Source organism: Passer domesticus, chromosome 9 (assembly GCF_036417665.1).
Source record: "Passer domesticus isolate bPasDom1 chromosome 9, bPasDom1.hap1, whole genome shotgun sequence".
Classification (NCBI taxonomy): Eukaryota; Metazoa; Chordata; class Aves; order Passeriformes; family Passeridae; genus Passer; species Passer domesticus.
Genome location: NC_087482.1, coordinates 33686801 through 33713553, shown reverse-complemented (window position 1 = coordinate 33713553; position 26753 = coordinate 33686801). Strand labels below are relative to the sequence as shown.

At 35.2% G+C, this 26753-nt stretch overlaps 1 protein-coding gene across 18 annotated transcripts in view; it reads left to right on the top strand.

Moving 5' to 3' along the window:
- ERC2 (ELKS/RAB6-interacting/CAST family member 2) overlaps nt 1–26753 on the top strand; it is a 421439-nt gene that overhangs the window by 288680 nt on the left and 106006 nt on the right. For all 18 annotated transcript variants that reach the window (XR_010368539.1, XR_010368528.1, XR_010368540.1 and 15 more), the window contains 2 exons: nt 11646–11777; nt 25650–25715. Coding sequence is in view for 2 of the 18 variants with exons in the window: in XM_064432578.1 (XP_064288648.1) it covers nt 11646–11777; nt 25650–25676 (159 nt within the window). In the remaining 16 variants the exon portion in view is untranslated. The remainder of the gene's footprint in view (nt 1–11645; nt 11778–25649; nt 25716–26753) is intronic.

Sequence of the window (26753 nt, the reverse complement as noted above, 5' to 3'; positions counted from 1 at the left end):
AAAAAAGCCCAACTTCTCCAGCCTAATGTGATCATCAAAGGAGAAATATTTATAAATATTAGAAGATGAATCACTAGATAATGCTAAACATTAACATAAAGCCCTAAATTCATCCCTGTTCTATATTGTAAGAGGAATTTTTGCTTTGAGAGGCAAAATAACATGTTGGTCCATGATAAAAAATCTGTATTCCTTTCATATATATCCACATTTTCTGGCCTTTGTGAATGAATGCATTGTAAACCCCTATTAAGAAGTTGATTTTAAAATAATTTGTCGCAATTTTTCACACATAAAAAGGGGCATCTTAGAGAAATGAAATATTCTGCCTTTGTCAGTAAATTGGAATATTTATGATTTATTTTAATAAAGCTACAGATAGGGATATCATGTTTTAAAAATTAAAGTGTTATTTAGATGAATGAGTTGAGCCATATTTTTATGGATTTTGACTGTGTGAGTTTAAGTAAAAGTTCTGTTATTTTTAAGCTGGAAGAATTGTTTTTATGTCAAAACCTAGATAACCTCAAAAAATTATTCATATCACAGTGTATTCAGCTGTAAAATTAGTAGTAATAATTCTGACCTCTGTGTTGCAAACACATTTTCTCACAAGAAACAAACATTTAATTGTAATGATTTAAATGCAATTTAGCAGCTGCAATCTGTCAGTTAAATATTTATTGTTTACTGCTAAATAATTGGGAAGCACAGTAACACATTCCCAGCAAAACAAAACCACTGGAACTGGTTTGATTCATACACCAAAAGCTATATTTTGAGAGCTGTAGAACTTTGTATTAGGCTTTAAAAAAACCTTTCAGTAATACAGTATTAAACAAAATTACCATGTGGGCTTGGCTGAGTGATTACATAATGTGCATAATCACCCTGGCCAAGATTCCTTCTGAGAAGGTATTTTTAGATAAATTTGTACAGTGATGCAATCCTTCATGAAATAATTAGCTAAAAAGTTAATTTTTAGAACATCTCAAGAGATTTTGGCAAGAGCAGAAGACACTGCTATGTTACTGATTCATCCTGAACTTGGATACTGAGAGAAAATGTCCCAGTTGTCTCTTTTCACTTTTAGGATATAGTGCCAAAAATGTAAGTGCAGTTGGCCAAAATGCAAGGTCCTTTAGCTCCTTGAGAGCATTTTATTTTTCTTCTCAAAACATGAAATTAGAAACCTTTCCAGTGCTTTCAGGGCTGCAGGTGTACAGAATACTCTGGCCAGAGGCAAAGCTGGTGTTTGGCAGAGTTTTTTAGTTCACTGCTCTATATTTCATCACGTCAACATATTGCTAATGCAACAAAAAGGGTGAGAAACCATCAAGGAATTTTAAAAATGTGTGTAATCACACTTCCTCAGCAAACTAACAACTAGCAATATTTTCTCCTGCATGTAATACACAGATTTCTAAATAATTACCTTGTAAATATTTTAAAAATCTCTTTCAGCAGCAAATGAGTAAAGTGGAATTGCAGGCACCATGTTGCACTGCATATACTGTTCTAGTTAAATACTTCAGAAACCTTGTTACTCTGATATTATTGTGGTGACATCAAGCATTCAAGAATAACCAAATACCCCAAATTCCATTTTCCCTGATTAATTCAGCTTTACTGCACTGTGTATTTTGTGATATTGAAAGAGTTTATTTTACTGTATGAGAAAAAGAATATTACTAGAAGTTGTTGCGATTGTGGCTATTCTGGCAGCCCAAAACATCTTTCTGCAGCACTGTGAATTAGTTAATTGCATTTCAGCTCTCTATGTGTGTAACAAGCATGGCAGCAGAAAAGTCATGCACTGGTTTCTTACAATATCATTGCAGACATTGTTATCTGCAGCTCTAGGATTGGTTCCTAATCACTGTTGCTTCAGTTTCTGATGCAATACTAAATTAACCTTTCTGATTGCCTTTCTGGTTGCCTTACACATTGAGTTTCACAGGTGTAAGTATTATAGGACCACATAATTTTATTGTTGTTGTTGTTATTGTATTGCTGCTGTTGTTTACACAGATCTGCTTCACACAGACATTTATTGTGCAGTTGAATTGTGCAGCATCACTGCACAGTGAGTAGAAGCCATGTTAAGAAGCCATTCACATGGGTACTGCAGAAATAATTGACCATTCTGCTTCTTTTTTGCCTCTTGGGTTTATTCTGTTTACTATTACTTATAACATTTTTCTTGTTCAAGCTTTAAGCACCTAATTTTGAACAAAAGAGAAGTCTGAGACACTTAAATTAGTTTTATTTTTGTTGCACTTATGCTACACAGGTTCTTTGTTTATTTTGGACAGGTAAGAATAGATGTCCAAATAATTTCTTAATCAGTCTGGTTATTTTTTCCTTAAAAGTTCTCAGAAAATGTAGTAAAATGGCTTTTACTCTTTGATTTTAAATGTGACTGTTCAGAGCCCATTTATGTCAATACAAGGCATTCAGTGGCCTTACTATCTTAAAAATCTTTTTAGTTTCTACTTTTCCAATAATTAGAAATATCCTAAAGTAATATTTCTGTATGTCTTAACATTGGGGTTTATTCTCCTAATTTTTAATCTGATTTTTGAACCTGTGTTTTTGAGCATGGGTCATGACAGTCATTGCAAATGGATTACATCTCAGTTTTGCCCAGTGCAGGTTCCTGTGGGCGTGGAAGTACAGAGTGCCACTTTCCCCTGCAGCTTAACACAGGAGGGGCACAAGTTAGGCAAGGCATTGTGTGAGTGGAGCTAAAAGCCTTTGCCTGAACAACTTAGTTGATTCAAAAGCCATTCTGTGTTGGAAAAATACTGAAAATGTTGGCAGCGTTCTCATAACACTTTTCATATATTCTCAGTAACATTTGACAATTTATATTATAAAGTTTGATGGGCTTGGTTCATAGCTGGATATGGTATCGCTTTTTCCTCCTTATGCTCTCAGGAGTCCAAAGTCTTTTGCATGGTATTTTTACACAAACCTTTTCCAATGAGAGGGGCTTCTTTTGCCTTTAGCAGTCAGCCCCTGAAAGCACCACAGGCTTGGTACATGAGCCCTTTCCTGCTTTAAAATCTGTTTCTGTTCGTACTCTGTTCAAAAGTTTTTGAAGGATCTGTGTCACAACTTAAGCCTGGCCATGGCTCAGGGCAGCCTTTTTTCACTGGTGATAATCTGGTCTTGAACTTATCCTAGAACTTCATTCAGACAAATGGTTTAATTTCACTGAGACTGAAAACCTTAAATGGAAAAAGTAGGTAATGCAGATATAAAATAATATATATATCAACACTGGAACTTTTGTAATTCTGGATCTGGCTTGCTTGGTAGGTGAAAATGGTTATTAAGTACCTCAAATAAGAATAGTGAATATCTCCATTATAACAGTCTGAACTCCCAAGCCAAAAGGAATTTTCTCCATGTGACATGTTTTAAATAAATCCTTATGTTCTACTGCAATGCACCCCATGATAATAAGACTAAATGTAGTTTAACACTTGATCTCAAATGCAGTGCTAAGTAGCCAGCTATTAAAAATATACTGTAAAAACTGGGTGTCAGATATTTCTGATGCTGTAATTGTGGATAAAAATGGTAATTCTTACAATCCAGCATCAAAAAGAAATTAGCTATATATAAGGTGTCTCTATTAAGCACGTCAAGACAGTGGTGTGATGTTATCACCATTTCAGTCCATATTTAAATATACAACCATATGTTGAAATGTATGTTTCATCCAGCAATTTTTGTTGCATACAATGGAATAAATGTAGTAATTTCAACTTAAGCTATGTTTTCTATATGATACAAATGGGAGACCTGGGCTTGGTGTTGAAATTATAAAAATTACAGCTGAAACTCACAATTCAGACATTAAAGATGCTGAAAAATGACCAGAGCTGCTAACCAGAGATTTGCAGTTTCTAAGGTCTTATTTAGCTGCTGAAGTTTCTGATTCATGTCTGGTTTTAAATAATTATTATGGAGAAGTATCTTTTTAATGAGTTATTTCCTGTTGTAAAAAGGAAAAAAGAGAACCTTCCTTCTTCCGCTGCTTGTCTGTTTTTAGTAGGACCTGGCCTGAGATGTCCTCAGGCAGCTACAGTTTCAGAGCTTTAATTATGCTTTTTAGCCCAGTTCTTTGTGTCTATGTTCTTACATACTTCTATGTAATTACCCAGGTTAGTAGTAGGACTCAGACAAATACCTTTAGCATGACTTGAGCCTATACATTACTGAGTATGCTGTATTATTACAAGATATTTCCTGCGCTTCAAGCCATACTTTTAATTCTCAGAGCTTTAAAAAACTTCAAAACCACGAATTCTAAATGCAGGAAAATGCACAAAAAAAGTCAGACAGTCCATGTTCTATTCAGCATAGCTTTGTTTAATCACAAGTGTCAGAAAAGTTGAAATTTGGCCTCAGTACTTTAGATAAGTGTCTGCTTGGCACTTGGAAGTGCTGCCTGTCTCTGTCTGCCAAGTGTCCAATATCCCAGCTGGTGTTTGGGAGGCTGTTGTCCTTCAGCTTGTGAAGAGGGAGGCTTACTCTGAGCTTTAACTTCTTTCAGGGTAAGTCAGTCACAGTTTGTCATCTTGCAAAGCAGCAGGTGTAATGGTTGTTCATACCAGTTAAATAGTGCTCTAATTAAAAAAGAACTGAAATGTCTGTAAAGCTTTTATGCTCATGTTCAACACTAAATTACCAGACCTGACTCTCTGAAAAGATTTGCAGAGAAGTTGCTTTGCACTGCTGCAGAGGAGTCAGAGTCTTAATTCGTCCAGCAATTGATTTTGTATTTTCCCTGGGTGGAATGTTGGATTTAATGAAAACTTGGAAAATAGTCAGTACCTTTTCTCAATCCCTATTTTCTGTCCTGTGAGGGCAGGCAGGGCCTGAACATCAACTTCTCTGGGTTACATGTTACAGATTATAAGAATTCTAAGTTTTAAATATAAAACCAACATGTGAGTTAAGTAAATATAGACATGAAAAAGAAATATATGCATACTTAGCATGAAAACTTGACTTTGCTCCTTACATCATATGGAACAGAATTATCCTTAATGAGGTAAAACCTAAAAAGAGTTAAATGCAGAGTAGCCAAGCTTTTCTGCAGTGTGCTATCATGCACACTCTGAGCCTGCATGCATCCTGTCTCTCACACTTTCCAAGACAAGTCATACACTATAACAGGAAAAGAAAAACATGCTTATTAGTCCATTTGGAATTTTAACAGGGAAAAGTTTGTGTTCTTCAATGGAGGCAGGAAACAAATCAGCAAAACCCATGTTAAAATGCAGTTAAGAGTAAGAATATAAGAACAGATTACATTACAGGGATGTTATAAAAAGAAAATGCATAATTAAAGCACTCAGTAAAACATAACCCTGCCCCATGGTGATGCATTCCAACACCCATACGGTTATGATTATCATACTTATTTAGCATTTGCAGTTGCTGGTTAGTTAACATACTGCAATGTTTTTGTTATCTTTCACTTACTGATGAGTGCTTGCAAACTTAAGAGTCTTAACCTCATTTTTTTCCACTGGAGTTTTCTTGGTGTCGAAAACCTTTGTTGCATAAGCAACAAAGAAGCCTGAACCGAATATTATTATATATTTATACTCATTGAAGACAAGAGTATAATTTATTTTGGAAATAATTAGCATGATGTTGTCAGCATTACACTGTTAAAAGTGGCCTGAATAATTAGCATAAAGTAATCTCTGGAAGTCTATTAAATCCACTTCTTCCATGCAGCTCTAATACTGGCAAAAGATCCTTCACAGCAGTAACAGGTTAACAGATCCTCTGGCTTGTGGAAAAATGACCCTTCTGTCAAAGCCATACTTCATGGATATGTTTTAACAATTTGTCTCATTTCATCATGTGGATTCAAGAAAAGTGCTACCCTTAAAAATGGAGCAGTCTCAAGCTTTGGCTTTCTAGCAATAGCCTTGGAATTTTCTTTTCTTCTACAGCTGGATAGTTAGTGAAACAGTGCCCCAAAGTATATCAAAAGTTTAAACTGAAACATTGCAAAGGAATCTCTCCTAAGTATCTTTTCTAGATGGCAAATTAATCTCACTCTTTGGCTTCTTTTCACATCACTTTTGCAGAATGCAGGTATCTCTATAGGCTAGAGATTCTAAAAGCAAGTGGAACAATGGCAGTGAGGTTGAAGATGATTTTTTACAGGCTCCAAGGTTGGAACTTGAACTTGTTATTTTTGATCTCAGAAAATCTTTAATTAAGATGAGACAACAGAAGTGGAATAAAGGAAAACTTGATGAAGAAGGTTTTTAAAAAAATTAAAAAGGATTAGTGAACTTTATTAAGTTCTGGAAATACAGGCTGTAAGCGGCATTTAATTTTAGTTTTCTTTGTAGCTTGTGATGGTTCTTTTGTTGTCAAGAGTCACCATAAGGGTTACTTATGAGCACAGGATTCTGTGGTGCCTTCTCCAATGCCTTTTGTAGCTACTTTTCTAGAATGTATTCTCTATTACACAAATGTGATAGCCTACATTGTTTTATTATAATATTGTAATATTTTGGGGGTTTTTAATAAGAAAATACACAATTTTTATAAAGTCATGATTTTCTGCGAACTTTTATAGTCACTTAAATGATTGGAGTGACAAGTGTAATTTCTTGAGCTTTAGGGGTGTATGAGGGCAAGTACAGTGTCTGCTGTCCAACATTTAATGAATTGTAACTTGCCAAATAACAAATCTAATATAAATTGTATTCCATGGCAGTTTGTGATTTCTGAGTTGTGCAGCAGTAGAAGTGGTAAGAAATTCTTCCCTTGTCTTCAGACGACAACAATTTTCAAAGAATGCAAAAATGCAAATTGTTCTAATATGAAAACTGTTTTTATTTGGACGGTATAAGGCCCAAGCTGGCTTAATTAGCAAACATTTTGTTAACCCTCTGTTAATGCAACTTGGATTTGAAGCACTGGATTCATACAGGAAAACCAGCTGCAGTTGTACATGCTTTCATTAAATCTAGATTCATTCCAGTAATTCCTTCATGCAGCTTCTAGATACACTTGATTAATCCTGTAGTCCGGAGAATGCAATTTTTTTTAGATTATTGCCCTTTTCTGTTTTCTGAAATGTTGTCTCAGGAGAAAAGCTCATATAAAATCACTCGTTATTAAAAATCATGAAGACTAGAACTAAATGCCTACCTCATGGAGTTTTTAGAGTTTATTTGTGGAATTATTTTCAAACAGTGAGATTGCAAGAAAAAGAATTTCTGTGTCATTAAAGACAGCAAGAGGCCATTGCAGAATCAAACTTAGAATGTGGATCTCTAGATTTTAAATTTTGTGCTTTAAGAATTAGACCCCAGGACAGCTCCAGGACAGCCTGCAGGCCTTACATCTGCCTAATTCTCATATAGGGAAAAATCCTATGCTATTGAAAGTGAATATTCTAGAAATATTTCAAATTCCATTAAATGAAGAGAGATTGAGAAGAAAATCCAAAGGAAAGTAATAGCTATTGAATTGTATTACACCTATATCCCAGAGCAACAAATCTTACTATTTTTCCTCATTTGAACCTCATTCATGAGAGTTTCGTTGTTAACTTGATCCAGATGACAGATGAAAGCATAGTTCCCTATTGCCACCTTGCTAAAATATTTTGTAAAAGACAGTTTTAATATTACAGTTTTACAGTTACAGATTGCTCTTAAGCTATTTAGTCTGTTACCAGTCAATCAAAGACTTTCATTTCAGTTTGGTATATCCTTCCTTAAACTCTACAAACTTTTAGGAGGACAAGAAATATCTGTCAGTTTTCTTGCAGTGCTAGGTCATAAATTCTTTGGTAAGTGGGTTAAAAATTCAGTTACACATACCATTCATGACCTTGACAGCTTAGCAAATAGTGATATTGAATGATCAAAGACAACTGTTTCAAGCCCTAAGGGTTAATATACCTGTGCAAGTAGATCTAAGCTGCTTTTAATTCCATGATCATTCCTTTATTTCAAAATGGATGCAGTATTCTTTGAATGTAGTCAATAAATTAAGAGGAAAAAACATCTGAGGACCCTGTTTAGGCTAGAATTAATAAGGCCATGCATGGTCTCTAGGAGATAGAGTTAATTAATTGTCGTATTTTACAAGTTCATATGTTTTTCTTTTCTAGTATAAATCCAAATTAAAACATGTTCCTTCTTAGGTGTGGGCCTGTTCTCTAGACATTTTCAAAAAGAACTCTTGGCTGAGCTGTGGCTATGTAAATGTTTTGAAACTCCATTTTCATGTTTGAGAGGAGAATGTGAATACAAGTTTGACCTGTGCAATATAAGGATTTCAGATAAGGTGCAGAGTAACCAGTGATGTACATTAGATATTACACAGTTTGAATGCATGTGTGATCCCACTAATTTTCATTTATTGTATATTTGAAGATTCAATTTCTTGATCATCTAGAAATGTCAGTATTGAGTAATGTGCTGTGCTTTCTAAAGAAATGTAAGAAAAGGTCTTGGGTGCCCTTGAATAGGAACTTTTCAGGAATTCTGAAGATGTTGCAGGAAGTGATGGCATTGCCAGGTCACTGTGTGGTATTTCCCCTCTCAGGCAGCATTGAAGCAGTCCCTGAATGTGTTACTCTGGCACCCAGACCATGAGGATTTTCCTCTGATAACCAGTGTCCCAACACGTACACACCTTTCTGTGTGTGCCTGTTTGTAGGTGTAGGGGTGTGAAGCCCTGAGGTCCTGAAAACAAATTCCGATGTGATTAATTAATTCCTTCCTCAAATAAAAATATAGGTGGCATTTCAAAGCCTGCTAAATACCAAAAGCTGGAAAAGGGAGAAGACAGAAGTGATGTTACAAATTTTTGTTTAGAAGGATGTGAAAAGGATTATATTGTTCCTCAGGGCAACTTTGCTTCTCTTCTTCTCCAGAAATCCTCCTGCTTGTCCTCCTCAAAATTCTTGCTTTTAAAAGTTTGAAATCATAAAGTGTTTGTACTTGTTAAGCTAAAGCTAAGCATACCTGGAGAATACAGTTCAGTGTGGAAGTGTAGGACTAGGACTAGCTAATGCAGGGACAAACAGAGCATCAAAATCGTATCTGCTATAAGTTGAAGAGCTAACAAATAAAAACAAAAAGCTTTTAAAAGTATTATTTTGCCAGGTAAGTTGCATCATTTTAAGAAATTGATGGCAGTTACAAGTCATGATGAACATTAGATGGTTTGATAGTTACTTGAGTGGAAAAGAAATTCTTTCATATTTCTTGTGTATTTTGCTCCCAGAACAGGCACACTAAAGGAAGGCTACTAGAGCATTAACATTTCTTTGTGCACATTTTATTGCAATCTGGCATGCAAAAGGAAGAAACATTAGAAGTAGTTTATTTATATTTCAGCACCAAATTAGAAAGATGACATCATTCATTTACAGTTCTTATCCCATGACACGCGTAATCCCCAACACCTCATTACAGAGGACACTTCTAGGATTGCATATCTCATCTTGTTTAACTTTTGCATTCTTTATGGAATACAGTTGAAAGGTAGGAAATTTAAGGCTGTTCATTGATAAGAAAATAAACTAATAAAATTTTAGGAGCTTCCCCAAAGAGGCAGGGTATGACAGTGTTTATAGAAAGTGGCTTATTATTTGTCTATTAATTCTCCATCTTTTCCAGTCTTTTGTTCAAAAGCCCCTCCTCTCTGAATCTAAAGACAGACAGACCAACCATGATGATTCAAATTGAGATGATCTTTTTATCAAAATCGCCAGAAAGTCACAACTGAAATTCATACAGCTGTTTGCTTCCATCTTGGTATTTGGGAGGGAGAAAATAAAACATTTCCAACTGTGCAGATTCTTCTCACTGAGAAAATGCTCATACAGTGCTATGGAGATGCTCAGAAAGTCTGACAGTGCACATCTGACCTGTGCTGTTTGCTCTGTCTTTTTGTTGTGGATGCTTTGAGGGTTTGGTTGGGTTAGTGGTTGTTTCTACTTAAACTGAGTACAGCTCCCCTCCTGTAAAGCAGTTTTCTCTGATCCTCTATTGAACATCACGTGAAGTGCTTGAGAAACCTTGTGACAATGGAAAAAAATTAATTGCTGAAAAGGTATGTCAGGACTTCCTAGGATTCTGTGGCTGTTTGCCTTGCATTAGACTGTGTTATACTTGAAATATTATGTAATATGAATATTTCATTTGCTTGTTTTTTTTTTCAAATCCCTTTTCAACGTCAGCAAAACACATAAAATTGGGGAATTTAATAGCAATCTCTGAGTTTTGCATTTTCAATGAAAATATACTTGCCAGTGAAATTTTCCAAGCACAGACTTTGATATAGAATTGTTGTTGAAGGAAAATCAAATTACAGCAGTCCTGGAAGTAAATTTACCACATCCTAGCTATGGGACATGAGTTATTTCATGGGCACTTGGCATTGAAAGGCAGTTAGACCAGTTACTATGAGAACACATTGAACAAATGAACTGTGCTCAAACTGATCTGCTTCTTTTGGTCCTTTGGAACTCATTCATCTAAGTCCTGGCCAATGTGTTTAGCACCCATCCTCAGTGGGGTTACCACGAATCCTGCTGCCTTGGAGCATGACATCAAGTGAGCTAAGACTGCTCTCTTTCCTTTTGTCATCTGTGTGGTATTAACTGTATATGCCTCTAACTGATTGTTTAATTTTGGAAGGAGATCTTTGGGAGTTGACACCATTTTTTTCTTTTCAAAATTAGTGAAAACTTGATTGCAGTTGAACAGGTTTGCCTGAGAGGGTCTTCAGTCCTGGTACCACAAAAAAACCTAATGACTGTATCCATTGGTGTCAGACTATTAGTAGTAAGATATTTTTGGTGTTATGAGCAAGGTTTGAATTATTCCAGTCTATGTATTTCATGGTATGGAATAATTGTAATAGTGATAAAGAGTGTCAATGTATCTTGTTGTCCCATGGTGACATAGATTTTATTATCTGTACGCAGCTGTAGCTGAAGTGTTGATCTCTTTTTCAAGATTGATATCTTAGACTTACTTCCATTCAGTAATGTGTCAAGTTCCATAATCACTTATTTCTCTAAGTGCCTGTATCTCTATCACTTAGCTTTCAGATTAATTTTACTTATTGTTTAGCAGGGTGATCCTGGTGTACAATTAAAATAAATCACCCAAAATAGAACTTTTGGAACTATTCATGGTTGTTGCTAACATGCCTTCGTAGCTAACTGTAAATGTTTGAAGTGCACTTAATATTCCTTTCAGTGAGATTTAAGAAGTCAATTGCTGAGACATAATGTTAGACTGGAAAAATAGGAAACAGCTCTAAAATAATATATTTAGAAAAACTGAATGTCTTTTGCCCTTCAAACGCATCATCTGTCATCATTTACTTTTCTGACTTCATGTCATTCTGTGCATGTGAAAGCTAAAACAGAGGATGTGTTCACATACTTGATTTCTCTATTTCTCTTTCCTTTTCTTTGTGAGCCAGCAGTCTGGATTTCTATTCTTAGATCCTTCAGCTGAACAAAAATTCCAGAAAAACTCCCAGAGCTAATAGATTCCTAAACCACTGCCGGAACAATACATTCCAACGTGTAATAAAATTGTCTTGCTTTACATCTTCAACAGACACAAAACAGAATGAAGCTGATGGCAGATAACTATGATGATGACCATCACCACTACCACCACCACCACCATCACCACCACCATCGCTCTCCTGGGAGGACACAACACAACCACAGACCCTCTCCAGATCAGGTTGGTCACCTCTTTCTTCACCCTCAGTTTTATAACTTGGTTATTTTCCTATTTCAGAATAAAATAAATTTTTCAAAGATCTAATAAGTAATGATGTGTTCTTTGAACTGAAGCTAATAGCTCTGGTATTTATTTCCGTCCTGAAATAGTTTAGAATTTTGGTTTTTTGTCTGGAGTCTTACTTTTCTGGAGTTGAAAAACAGTCTGTAGAAACAAGTAACTGATTTTCAGATGAAGGAGCCTGAGGAAAAATTTAACATTGCTTTTATATGAAGAATCATTTTTTGATACTAAACTAGGTTATAAGTTCATAATGTCTGGGTAGAAAAAAAAGGGAAAAACAGGGATGAAAATATATTGGGGATGTATGATAGACTACTTAATTGGGAGAAGGAGGCTATGAGGCGTATTACACTTTTTTTACACAGTGACCAGTGTAATTGTGTTAGAGTCAGGAGCAGGTAAGAATGAGAAAACATGATTTCTTGGATACTAGCACAAATTTAAAAACCACAAACGATAAACCTGAACAACATAATACATAATCCTTTGAATTCTTGGAACATGTTAAGAACAACTTTTTCTGTCAGTAGGAGGAGAAGGGAATTAAGGACTTGCTGTCTTGGTTTAGTTCTGTTTCTGATTAACAGAGATAAGTTGGCTGAGTTTATAAAAGAAGGAAAAATTCTATGGAAATATCTGTAAAATAAAAAAAGTTTTGGCTTTGTGCAAGGAACAGAATGAAAGAAAAAAAGCCAAAATGAAGCCAAGAGATGTGCAAAAACAGGTAATAACCACCACAGTGTTACTGAAACCCAGATACTGTTTTCAGCTAATTTAAGAAACTTGAACCTGTGAAAGAAATTTGAGGCACAAGACAATGAAAGAGAGCTAACATGTAGTCAAGTGCTTTTCAATGCATGGTAGCAGCTTATTCAGGGAAGAGAATGGATAAGAAAGTCATAAAGAAAGTCAGTATCAAAACATATTCAAGAACATTGAGATGTTATATGAATAGTGGAAATAGGTGCATGATTAAAGACAGAGCGCAAATAAAATAGTGGCTATTTTACTACTATTTACTAGCACTTGTACTCTCAGATTTTTTCCTAGGTGATAGTTTTGGGCCATTCTCTAAAAAAGAATGCAGGTCTAGCATACCCATCCTATATTTAGTCTGCTTGAATTTGCCAAGGAAAATTATGTCAAGCAAATCTAATTTCCTTTGATAGGTTAACTGGTTTTGTGGTTAAAGCAGAAAGTGGTAGCTTTTAATTCATCAGGTGTTTAACTCTGTCCCACCAGATATTTGTAATATGCAAATAAAGACATAATTTTGTAATGTAATGAATAACTAGTGTAAAATGAATTGCAATAATACATGATTAATTAAAATATGTAATATATATTTTTAAATTTAAATAATTGTGATATTACCATGAGATGGGTGTGCAACTGATACACAAATTTTCCATTGCTCATTTTCAGACAGGAGGGCCAATTACAGCCGGGTTCCAAAGAGGTCTATCCTTTATTTGATTCTGTGGAGTATTTTTTTAGAGATTATTTCAGTGGTGAAAAAGAAATGCCATTAATATTGTTGATCATGAAGAGAGATGTAAGGAGCTCCAAGCGCAGCAGGAGCAGTCAAACTCCTCAATAAGCTGCTCCAGTCTTGATAAACTGGAGAGAGTCTAGAATAAGAAATTTGAAATTCAGCAAAGACAAGTGTGCTTACATGGGAGAAGTCACATATGCTATTGAGGTAATAGCATGGAAAAATGAATCTAAATTGCACAGTGGAATAGCATTGCAATGAAGTTGGATCTAATTCTAGGATAGATATAATGCTGAAGAAGAAGCAGGAAGCAATTATTCTGTTCCTTGAAGCACTGGTGAGGGCTCATCTGAAAAGCTGTTTACAGTTTTGATCTCCATGCTTTAGGAAACATAGACAAAGTAGAAAGGGACAAAAGGAGAGCAACAAGAATGATAGAAGTTTTAGAGAACATGACCTGTGGGGAAGGCTTAAAGCACATGGTTTGTTTAGTCTAGAAAGTACCAAAGGGGAGACATAAGTCTTCTAATACATAAAATGTTGTTGTAAAAAAGACGATGATCAATTGTATTCCAGTGCCCAGTGGAGAAAGGCTAGGAGCAGTAAATTTAATTTTGCCAGGAATAACTATGTTAGTTTTTAAAGAGAAGACTTTTTCACTATGAGTCTAATGAATCTGTAAGTGGAAACAAAATGTGGACATTCTTTCATATACATGTAATGGAAGGTCCTTTCTTGGAGGTTTCTAAGAACAGGTTAAATGAATAGAGCTTTATTTCAGCTTGTGTTGGACTTAGAATAGGTGTTCTCTTGAAGTGCTGTCATCCCAAAATTTCCACAAACTCTGTGAACAATGGATTAGCCTAGGAAATGTTTACTTGTAAAGGAAGCAAAATCATAGCATTCATAGCAAAATCCTTGCTAACATAACCTTTGAGAACAGCACAGTCATGGGTAATCATGAGTGAACTGTAGACATTGCTTTATCTTACATTTTTCAATAATGCATTTTACTTTTTTCTTTACTTTTTGTGGTGTTATTTACCCCTCTTTAAACACTCATTTGTGCAGCAATTTGATTGCTGTGTGCCATAGAAACCTGCATTTCCCGTTCAACATTACACATAGAATCTAGGTATGGGACTGTAACCCAACATGTGGTTTAAAAGCACAGAATAAACTGGGAAAATAATAAGCCTGCAAATCATCAGAGGGCATTTTTAGTTTTTTAAGGAGATGAAGAAGTTGTGCGTGTTGTAGCATAAATACTGTTTAATTTGGTGAATGCTGGGGAGGGATTTTGAAGGTTTTTTCCCAACTTCTTGAGAGGCAGAAACAATTGAACAGTGTTAATTTGAAACATTCTTCATTTCTGTAGATAATACTGGATTTTCTAATCCACATGCCACATTTATATAGAGAAATGCATGCTATTATATGTCTGTATATACATGGGCAGTGGAGTACATTTTTGCAACAAAGAATAAGACATTTTTGTACCCTTTGTAAAGAGAAAGGTGTACCAGAGGTTCTTGGAAGACCTTGGAAGATGCATATCCTGTTTGAAATAGGCATCATATTTATGAAAAGCTTTCCTCTTCACATACTGACATTTTTTTAATGATTATATTTTTGTCATAACTCTTACCTGATTTCCTATCCTGCCATGGGCAGCATGTGGCAGAATGACTCTAGACTTAGTGAAGAACAGCATCTCTAACTTTTCTTGATGGATCTAGTTGAGCACATTTTTTTAGCTACAATGGATGTGTTTTGGTCTTCTGGCTGCTTCTAGGGAACAAAGAGAAGTTTCTAGACACTTTTAGCCTTTATTCCCTCTTTTTTTGCTCTCTGGGGAGAGGCATAGATGGGTGACCTTTTTTTGCCATCCGTGTCTGGACCTAACTCTAATTCTCATCTGCCCATACACATGGTCTTTTTTACAGTTGGTCATTTTGTGATCTCTGGTTATTTTGGTACATCTGATTTATTTATGTGACATAAATAAATTTCTGGGGATTAAGTGTTGCCATGTCAGTAATATATATTAACAATTTTTTACTAGTCTTTAAAAAAACAGGAACAAAGAGATAATTTTGCAGTTTTGCTCAAAAAGTTAAATTTATTCTCTTCAGTTTTGGCTTGAGAGTTGGCAATCTTTCTTAATTTCCACCTGGAAACATTTTGGCAGTTAGAGTGTATCCTGAAGTGCGGGTGTAATACTCCTAGCATGAAAATGAGCTGAATAAGCATTTTGCTCTAGCTTCATTTTCCAAGGATTTGTAGTATGTAGCCCCTTGTAGAGTGCATTGCAGTAATCTAATCTGGATTGTTGCATGCAGGAGTTATCTGGAACAAAAAAACCCCCATGGCCAAATAAATTTGAACTTCCAGATTTAGTAGCTATCTTGCCCCACACCACAGACTTTCCCCCAAACCCACCTGTCCAGCTCCCTGCCTCTTGTATTTCTCACCTCTACATCCTGTTTCCTTAAAACCTTTTTGTCTTGGACTCAGTTGCCCATATCATCTTTCAGTTTTCTCCCTTCTATGGAAAATGTTTTGAAGGAAGTTCCTGCTTGTGTCACACCAGTGACTGTGTGCTCTTGAAGCGAATTGCTCTTGTTGGAAGTTGTTAGGAACCAGCACATTTGTATTCCTTGCCACAAGTGCCTCACTGGGCAGCCCTCCTTCTGTCAGTTGTGTCCTTTCAGTATGGGAACAGATCTGTAAGTTATCAGCCAACAGAGAGTTCTGCCCTGCTAGCCACAATTCTGGTCAATTTGTGACCTCTCCTTCCCTTTGGTTTTCTGATCTCAGGAGCCTCTCAGTCCCTCCCTGTTTGTTTCCTGTTCTGAGTTTGAGGCTCTAGTCACCCATATTAACTTACTGTTCATTTCTGTGGGCATTTTTCATTCCCTGTTCAAAGTCCTTACAGTCCTCAACTTGTATGACCAATCTCTAACTCCAGGATGGTCTCCACATAATGAATCTTTGGTTGTCACCCAGGGCTTCTTCAACTTCATGAGAACATTAAGATGTGGTTGAAGGTTCTAAGTTCAAGATTCTGCTTATGGACTACTTAGTAAAAAATTGTAATTGATTATGAAATTAAAAATGGCATTTCTACAGGAAAAAAGAAGTGTAGGTAATCTGACATGAGTATGTCTCAGATATACTTAAGTTAATCTGATGGCATTCTTAACAGAAAATCAGGCTGAGAGGTCATAGGGAAGAACTTGATTCTGCATTAACACAGTGTAAGATTGGAGGGATAATATTTGAAGAATTTTCATACTTTAGATTTTATTACCAGTCCTGATGATTATAACAACTATCAAATCTTCTTACTTCCCATAGTACTGGAGATTTTTGAAGAAATAAAATGTACAGTGTTCTTAATCTCCTAAGAGTTTCCTGAATACCTGAGCTGTGGTGGATTCAAAGCTGAATGCTTTACTCCGTGGTCACCAGGGCTACAAATATATTTTAATTTTGTTTTATGAGAGATTATGTGCTAATAGAAAATAATCTGATTTTTAGAAAAATGTGAATATCATAGGGTGGGCTTTAGGAACTGGATGCTTTCCAAAAAGTTGGCCCTATTCTTAGAAGCTGTAATTGAGGATGGAATGTCACATGGTGCCTAAGCATGTAAAAAGATGTCCTTTTATATCTTTTAATCCTGTCTGACTACACAGTGATTTTTTTTTCCTACTTAAAACATTTTTGATGGCTCTTCTACAGGATTTAGTGTTTAGAAGTAATTTGTTACAAACTCACCAACAAGTTTTCTGTTCCTCTGAGATTTCAGCAAAGAGGTCTAAAAGGTAGTTCAAGGTTTCTGAACTATCCTCCTATCTAAAGGCAGAGTTCTCCTAATCAGGACAGAGATGGGACAGGGTGCATCTCTGGAGCTTCCCTTCCTTCAGTCACAAAGCTATTTGTTCCAGAATGAGCCTGTAGCTGTCTTAATATTAAATGTGCCTCATTTTAAACAGGCTTTTTAAAAGTATGCTGGTAAACTCCAGCATTTGAGAAAGAAATCACATGCAGTGATGCGTGAAACTTGACAACAAACTGGCTGTCGCCAAGTAGGTGTATGCCACTAAAAACGAACTTTTTGAAGAAGACCATGTGCTCTGAAAAAAAAGTGTTTATTGATTTGTAAAGTGGTGACTGGTCTTGGCAACAGGTCTTTATTCATCAGCTGGAACTGCTAAATATCCTTGGAATTGCTGAAAGACGATATGTGAAAAACTCTGAACAGGTCAGATGGGATTTTGTTTGAGGTGGATGACTTGGAAATCAGAACTACAGGACAGTCAAACGATTATTATTTTAGTGTCTGGATCCTGATCTACAAATCACTGTATTGATCCATATGTAATTTTAGGGGAAGGGAGAGCATGCTACTTTGTGTATTTTGGCAGTCCTGGTCGTTAGCATAATGCCTTGTATTCTGTGATCACTCTGGAAAATTGCCAACCTAAAACTCCTGAATAGGCCTCAGGAATATCGAAACTGAGATTTTTTCCTTAAAAAAAAAAAACAAAACAACACAAAACCAAACAACAAAACCTATCAGCCATAAAAACATAAAACAAAACAGAGTATTTTAGCTATTTTATCTAATGCAGATAACCATGGTTATTTGAAAAGCATAAAATTTTTCAAATTTCTTTAGACTGTGAGTAGAAAGTTCAGTCAGAGCAGAAGTTTAGTACCTGGAAAAATGAAATATCATGTTTGGGAGTTTTCTGCATCGTTGAAACTTTGTCTTTTATTTGTTCAGGGAAAAAGAAGAAAAGAGAAAAGGAGAAAACCAATGACATTGTCCTACATAAAAGGAGTGATATGGTATAGCTGCCTAATGCACTAAATTTGAATTACTGCCTTCCTCCCTGACCCAGATTTTGTTTAATATTCTGTGTGTTTCTTTATCCTGTATGTTTACACATTGTTTTTAGGCAGGTGTGAGCTTGCTCTTGTCTGTTCCCCAAATGGATGTGAACTTGTTCTGCTGGTGCCTCAAGCTGCAGGGCAGCACGCAATTGCATTAGCACCGAGCTGAGCCTGCACTAAGCTCATCGGAGTCACATGGATTTATTTAATTTAGGAATTTGGGCAGGGCAAGGTTTGCTTGTCAGTACATTCAGTATAAACAATCTCAGACATATCCACTGTAAATAACTAGTATTGTGCTGAATTAGTGTTTTGAGAACTCAGAAGTGGAGTGCAAATTAGTCAGATAAATGCTTTCAAATTTTTAATCTTTGATCTAATTTTTCATCTTTGCTGCACATATTATTCTTCTGGAACAAAGAACTTGTGATTCATATCACACATTGTTCAGACTTGTTGAACTGAATGCAATAAAATCCTATTTGTACCATGGTCACCTTTAAAACACCAATTTTCCAATTAAGTTGTATGCAGTTTTCATAGCTATATTGTTTATTATAAGCAGCTACCGAATGGCAAATACTTCTCTTCTAATGAGGAAGTAACTTCTGTCTAAGTATTTCCCAAAACTCAGTGAGTTTTTTCATGTGCTTATTTCAGTAGATATAGAAAAATTTGCCTGACATCTGTCTAGGTATTTCTGTCTACTTTGTCCTAAGAAGAAAACTGAAATTGCTTTCCACAGAGGCTTGCCCACATTTTGGCTTCAAACCTAAGGGTCACTGTGAGTTACATTGTATTTGTGATGGAAGAAAAGAAAGAGCCTTGAAATTTGGGAGAGTATCTCTGAATTTGAATTTCTCTTTCAGGAATACTCTGCTTCTTGATTTTGATTTGCTGCCATTTAGCAGTTACAAACATTGTGAGCTACTCAAGATTCCTCACTTGAAAGTAAAAGCCAATGGAAATTTGGAATGTTTATTAATGCTTTTGTTATTCCTGCCTCTTAATTGCAATTATACTGTAGCCAGGCTGCTTTTTAAACATCTTTTAATGATATTAAATTTTTAATTTACAAAAAGACCAGCTAAATTGGAAGTATATTAAAAACAAGTGGAAAATAGGTTTTACTGTCTTTGATACTCCAGGAGAGGGATTTTGCACATTGAAAAGTTATACTTCTCCTTTGCTTACAGAAATTAATTTATTTTATATTTTGAGGTTTAATGAATGTGATATAAATGTATACACACTGAGCACTGTGTATATTTATATATATCTATATTTATATGTTAGCTTTCCAATCTTTTCCACATATGGAAGAATTTTTTGAGATCATGTTTAGCTATAGAAATCTCTCCCCTTCATTTCCCCTGAATGTGTGTGTTATAATATACAACACTTATATAGAGGTTTACATTTATCTTACATTTCTTAGTAGAAAAATTATCTGCCACCATCATAGTCTAAAATAGGTCTTTAGACCAACTGAGAAAGCCAAAAATGCATTTTTGGGAGACAGTAACTTGATAACAAAAGTTGCATATCTGGCACTGGTTACTTAAGTGAGATAACATGTCACAGGCTTTCACTACAAAGGGGACCATAAATTTTTGCATTGCAAATCTGATTTCACGGACCACTTCTTGTAAGAAGCATTGAGTTTCCGCTTCATCTAGTGATAAAACTTTAGAATGCATGAGTATCTGCTGAAACATCTTATTCATGTTAATGCTGGTCTGGGTGCTGTAAAATGGTCAGAAACATTTCACTTTCCCCCATGGCCGTATTTGTGATTGATTTTAACCCAACTATATACAAATAGAACAAATGGTGAAATGGGATTTAAGGCCATTTTTATAACTGGGTGATGCATGGTCACTTGTGACCCCTTCTGTTATGGATAACTTTGAAAATAGACCTCTGACATAAATACATATTGCTGAAGCAATTTTTAAGATTTATTCAGCTTTTTGAATATACAAATGAAACATAAAATAAAGACCTTTTAAAGCTCTGTGCCCCAAACACTTAAATGAATCCACTGTTAGTCTTTCCACTTTTTCGCTACAGGCTCAGTTCTTCAAACCATTCATGCACAAAACTCTTCTCTAGTCAATTGTTCTGTGCATGGAGAGTTCATGTGATTAGTCCTCAGCTTGTTTGCTCCCAGAAACTGAGCAGCAGATAATTCTGAAAGATTCTGAAAGTTCTGAAAGATTCTGATTTTTAGACTCAGTTCTTGATTTGAAAGAAATTTCATTGCTTAGCAGGTAGATTTCTTTGTAAAAAGGGGAAATTCATATTTGTAAATGTAAGTATTTGCTGTAAGTAGGACAATTTCACAGTTCAGAGCCAGCAGTTACACGTTTAATGACCCATTAGAGGCCGTAGATATTAAGGAGAGCAGTGTAAATCACTCATCAGAAAGTTAGTTGCAGAGATGAGCAGGTTATTGCTAGATTTATTTAACCCAAGTTAAGACATTAATTCTTAGCATGCAGGACATGAAAGGGAAATGTGATGAGCCTTGTCAGGAAGGGTCTCCTATTGAGGGAAGAGAGCCAGTAAAGCTTAACTCATCAAGTTTTTAATGTTGCCTGTTATTGCGAAAGCCATAAGGAGATCAGGATTTATTTTTTTTTTTTTAAGAATAGATTTTATAAAGATACTTGCATGCCACAGGAGCGCAGGGGATTGTGCTCTAACATATGAGGTGTGCTCTAACATTCCTGAGGTGGCCACATAGTAATGCAGTCTTTTGCAGTCTCTGAGTGTACCTACATTAGGGTTTTAGTTCTCATCAAGAATCCAGATTTGAATCAAATCCTCCTGGTCATTCCCACTTGTTGCATATGGTTCATATCCAGATGTGGTGTTGGATTGAGCACCCCAAGTTCCTGTTTGATTCAACTTAAATGAAAGATACAGTCCAGGTAGTCCTCCCACACTGTGAAATTGCTAAAGGGAAGAGTTTTGGGCAAGATTAATTCAAAATAACCCCCAAGGCAGGTGTATTGTACAGAGGTGACCCTCAGGACCACTGTAGTGGCTGTAGATCTGTTGCTGTTGGAAGACAAATATTATCTCCTGCAGTTACTCCATGTTCACCAGTGATCAAGAATATGGTACATGCAGAATGGCAATGACTGGGCTGACAATTTCTGGCATGTGATTATTAAAATTCTGTAGCTAGACCTAATTGTGCAGACCATGATTAGAGTTCTCCTTTGTTTCTAACCTGCTGTGTGAGGTAGCCCCTGCTCCCTGAAAGCCACTGTCTCAAATTTACTGCTGACACTGGTGAGCCTTAGAGAACTGATTGCTAAGAAATCTGCCTGCAAAGCTTGCATTGAGATATACTCCAATAAAAAAACCCAGAAAATGTCTCTGTACAAGCCTTCTACATCTGTGTGTAGTGTTTTCCAAGCACTGTTTTTTAACTTCCTCATTTTGATACTTTGAAACCATATTTGAGGTTTTGTGGCAATTGGATCAGAGCAGTTAATCGCATTTAGTGATAGCAGATACTTGTTTTTAAGATAGGCAATTATAGTAAATAGCAGCACAGAAATCAAAAAAAGAAAAGCAAAAAGCAAAAGTATGAAATAAAATCAATGATTTGTAAAAAGCCTTAATAGTATTTGAAATTTTTCCACTTTACTATAAATACAGGTCCAAATTAGATTCTGGGATGTCTGTCCTAAAAATACAAGCCATTCAATATTTTAAAAATTGTTAACAGTTTTATACAAGTGTGTATACTAATTTCACAAGTCAAATGGTATCTCTCAAATTTTGGGTGTTATCCTGTTTCACTTGTCAGTAACTGAGATTTTGCTTTTGCAGTTTTTGTCACTGAGTTGCTATTCTTGACCTTATAAACCAATGAAAGATCCAAGTTTAAAAAGCAGTTAATGTACACAAACATTAATGAAAAATTGCTTGATTGCAGTTTATTGTTTGAAAGAGCCATAGATTAATGATTCTGAAGGATACACACACTGATATGAAAAACTAAGCTTACTTCTGGAATCCTCTGTTCCAATATTAATAAATGATAAGGCTTTTATTTTGCTTCACTGTGTGTCAAGAATGCAAAAATAAGTAGTGAATTTTATTTGTCTCACAACTTCAGTGAAGAATTCTGTATTCCCTCCATTATCTGTTTGTACTGAGGAACCAAACCTTAGCTTCTTGATACATTACTTTATTCATGGAACCTTTATTCAAAATTACAGTCCTGATTCTCATGGACTTTTCATCCAGTGCTTTTGGGTACTTGCTCCTATCCATACAGAAAAATTTGTAACTGTAAGTTAGGATTTACACCAGTTGAGACTGGTTTTGAGATTGTTCTTATTATTAAAAGTTTAAAATACAGTGATATTGTTTGGGGTTTTTTCGGGGGTTTTAAAATTATTTTTAAATTCAGTTTTATGTCAAAACAGAACACTGTGCTTAATTTTATGAAGGTGCTAATCAAAAAATTGGAAAATATGTAATAAATTTTTATGTACAGGATAAGATAGATCGTGGCACAATTTTCATTGAAACAGATGTGAGGAAAAAATTATCTAAGATGATTTTTATTAATTATAGCTGTTGAAGATTAAGTGGACTGTGATCATAATGTGTACTACTTAATAATTTCTTCATCAAATCTATAATTTAAAAATTATTTTGAATGTAATTAACCATATCGTTTAGAAAGTGTCTAAGACTTGATAGGAAATCTTCAAATAATCCAAAAATGATAAATTACTGAAAAATATGTCCTGTGTTTGCAGTGTAACTACATCCTCTAAATCTCTATAAAGATGATTTTTACTGGAGAAAAGATCTTTTTCCTTTTCTCTATGTTACTTAATAATGATCAGAAAATCTTTTAATGTTTTCTGAAGGATCATTTAGATTGAGTCTCCTGTTTCTCACTGCCAAGTTTATTTTTCAGTAATTTTCTAGCTGTTTCCTGATCTGTTTACAGTCTTTCAAATATTCACAAGAGTGTGACATGAGGACCAGATGTGAAATTCCCTTAATGGTCTTATGCTACTGTACAGAGAGATGCAGCAAAAGTTCTTTGAGTTCTTTGAGAAAGAGTTTTCTTTCTCTGCCTGTATTTTTCTTGGTAAATCCAACATTGTACCACATGTTCATTTCCACCATGACCTGTAAAGACCTTTTTGATGTCCTTGATTTCAGAAGCAGTTCCCTTTCTTCTAAGCCTGCTCTATATGTTTTCCAATTATGATAGTGGATTCATGATTTCAGGCATATGTGTCTGTGTCTGATAACATTTATTCAGATAATTCCACATCTGTTCACTTTTCCAAGAAGACTGTCAGGCTTTTCTTTTAGATCATGGGAATATGGAACAAGTTTGGGATGAGAAAGATATCTATGGGTCCCCTTCCTTCTCCAGCAAACATTTATTCAGTACAGAGCTAATCGTTCTGACACTGTGTCATATGGCACATAATCAAATGCCTTACAGAAATCTTAGCATATTATTTCAAAGCACTTACCTTATCAAAAAGAGTCTCTCTGTAATTGGAAAAGATAGAAGGTTATTTTGACAGAACAGGTACTCAATAAAGCCATGTTGATTGACGTTAACTGAGCTCCAGCTTTTAATTTATTGCTTTTTGTATATCAGGATCAGTGTCAAACTATATTTGTCTTTAATTTCCCATAAAACTCTTTACAAATATTTGACAATATTTGATTTTTCAACTCTTCTAGAGTTCTGCCAAAAGGAGATGGCACAAATAATTGAAGTAAAAATGAATGTCTGACTGTTTGAAGAACTGCAATACTCTGAACAGCAAGCCAGCTGTGTGTAGTTAGGGGAGGAGTCACTTCAAAACATGTTGTATTGTCCATTTTGTTGATTTCTTGCTGTTTTTAAGGATATCACCAAAGATTAACCTAATGCATTATGTTAGTGAAATAGGATCAAACTACTCAGTGGAAAAGAAATCCTTCATTCTTTCTTCAACTTTTACTCTGGCAAAACCTCTTGTCAGCTTGAAAGTCAGTTCAATTAGCATTAGTGGGCCTGACCAGGAGTGGCTCCTGCAGAATTCAGAGGAATAACTTGTGTTTTCAGTGGGGCAAACCCAGCTCATTGGAAGTTTTACAGAACTTGTGCCTTTGTTTCAAAAATAAATAAGGATATTCAGGCCTTACTCTGCCTTTGCTTTGTGGTGTATTTGTGCAGACCTTATAACTCAGATGTGTTCCAAGTTAACTGTAAAAAATTTACCCACATTTCTTCTGTGTTAAATGATAGCTAAGTTTATAGTGGACTGTCAGATTTCTTTACTTAATTCAGCAACATGCAAGACATCTATCTTAACATCTGGTTTTTAATAACAGTTGACATCTGGGAGCTCTTTTTTATTCCAAGAATGGGTTAGGAACAGTAGTGATACTGGCACTGTATATTTTCAGGCTAAAATTCCTGTCCATTTCAATCATAATTAATTACCACTCATTGTATTAAATTTTTAGATTTAATTAAGTGCCAGCAATGTGTTACACCAGCTAACTTTCAAGGTTTTGAAATTATTGAATGAGGGTTTTTTTGATGTTTCTAAGATATTAATGGGTGAATTTTAAGGATAGCTAAAATAATATGATTTTATTTGATTTTGAAATCCTGAGTTAAATGAAAAACACCTTGCTGTTCACCTCTAAGTTCTAGCAGCTGAGTATCATATAATTCGGCACAGTTAACTGTGTATGGAGATAGCTGTGCACGTGCACACCTCTGTGTGTTATGAATTTTTGTATTTGTCATTAATGTTATTTATCCCTAAAACTAGATATTAATAAACCTAATGGTTCAAAACTGGAAAAAAAGGGAAGAACTATTTAATAGCATCTAAAAATGTGCAGTGTGTAATACATGTTGAAGAGATAAATTTAATTGATAGCATTTTGGAAAAGTGCACTTTTACTTTGCTAATGATAAATTTTTTTGTTATTCAGCAGTTTTGTATGTTTTAACAAAACGTAAGACTATTTGATTAATTTTTTTGTTTACTTAAAGTTTTGACCTTTTCATTGCTCTCAATGTTGGTTTGAATTGCGTGCAATTAAAAAATAGATAATCTTTTAATATTTAATCTCATAATCATCTTCCTACACGCTGTTTTAACTGGGAGGGAAAAAAATTTTACATCACTGTTGTTGTTTTTTCGGTTGCTATAGATGCAGATTCTTGAATATGTAACACAAGCTTGTTCAGTTGTGTTCACTGGCTTACATTAAAAAAAAAAAGTCATGTTGTTAACAGACAAGAAAATTGTATTTTATATGCACCAAAGTAACTAACGTTTCTTTCTTTCTTTTATTCCAATGCCAACTCTTTCTCTGTGCATCTCCTCATGTCTGGCACACAGGATGATGAGGAGGGTATATGGGCATAGCCGCTCCTGTAAACCAAAGTTCCAGTTTTGTTTTGAGGGGTGAGAAACTCTCTTTTCTCTCTTTTTCATGTTGCAGTCTAATTGTTGTGTTTTCTTGTACACTGCATGGAGCTGTGTGTTTCTTGACAAGTGTATTTGTGAATGCTGTAAGGATGTTTTCTCATATGCAGTGAGAAATGAGAAACTGTGTCTAATGGTTTAATGGTCTAGTGGTTTCGTTTTTTTCATAACTTATTGTGGCTAAAGGTGTAGGTGTGTACAGAACTTTAAAAGACATGTATTTGTATCTGTCTAGACATTTTTCTTTTTTCCAGTAGGTATGTTCTTTAAACTACTATTAATTTGCTGTACCATCTCTAAACTCCTTGTAAGAGCACTGTAATATCTTTGCAGAATGTGTATGAAAGTTTGATACTTAAGAAAATTTGCCACAGATTATTCACGCATTTTTACTAGAATAGAATTTCTGATATACATGGAAAAAATCAGACTACCTCTTCAGCTGAAATGTTTTAGTGAAATTTTAAAACAAGCAGGAGATATTTAGTAAGGGAAATATAATCCCTCTGTGCAATACATGCTCTTTGCCTGAAATATTATCATAGAATTACATCCATACAATAATTTGCTTGTGATATTCAAGATTACAAAGTGCAGCTTGAATTGTTTGTCTCCAAATGATGTGTAAATTGTATTGTCATGGTGTGTCAGGTATTGGTTGATGCATGTCCACTTGTTTGGGGCTTGCCTTTGAAGCTGTGGGTAATCCGTAGCTCAAAATCACCTTGGTCTCAACATGCTGAAGACACCAGGCTTTGGTGAATTGCTTCTAGAAAATGTTGCTTACTACTTCTTACAGGAACAATTTTATTTACTTCAATAGTCGTGTTCAGAGGAGCAAAATCTACTCATATAAGCAAAGATTAATGTCTTATTAAAGCTTCCACACATTATATTGCCTTTGGCATTTTACCATTCTGCCTCTCACACTTTGCTGATTTTCATAACAAGTAGTATGGCTGAGGGAAATCAAATCTCTCAGTCAACTGAGTGTATATTAAAACACAATATTAATAA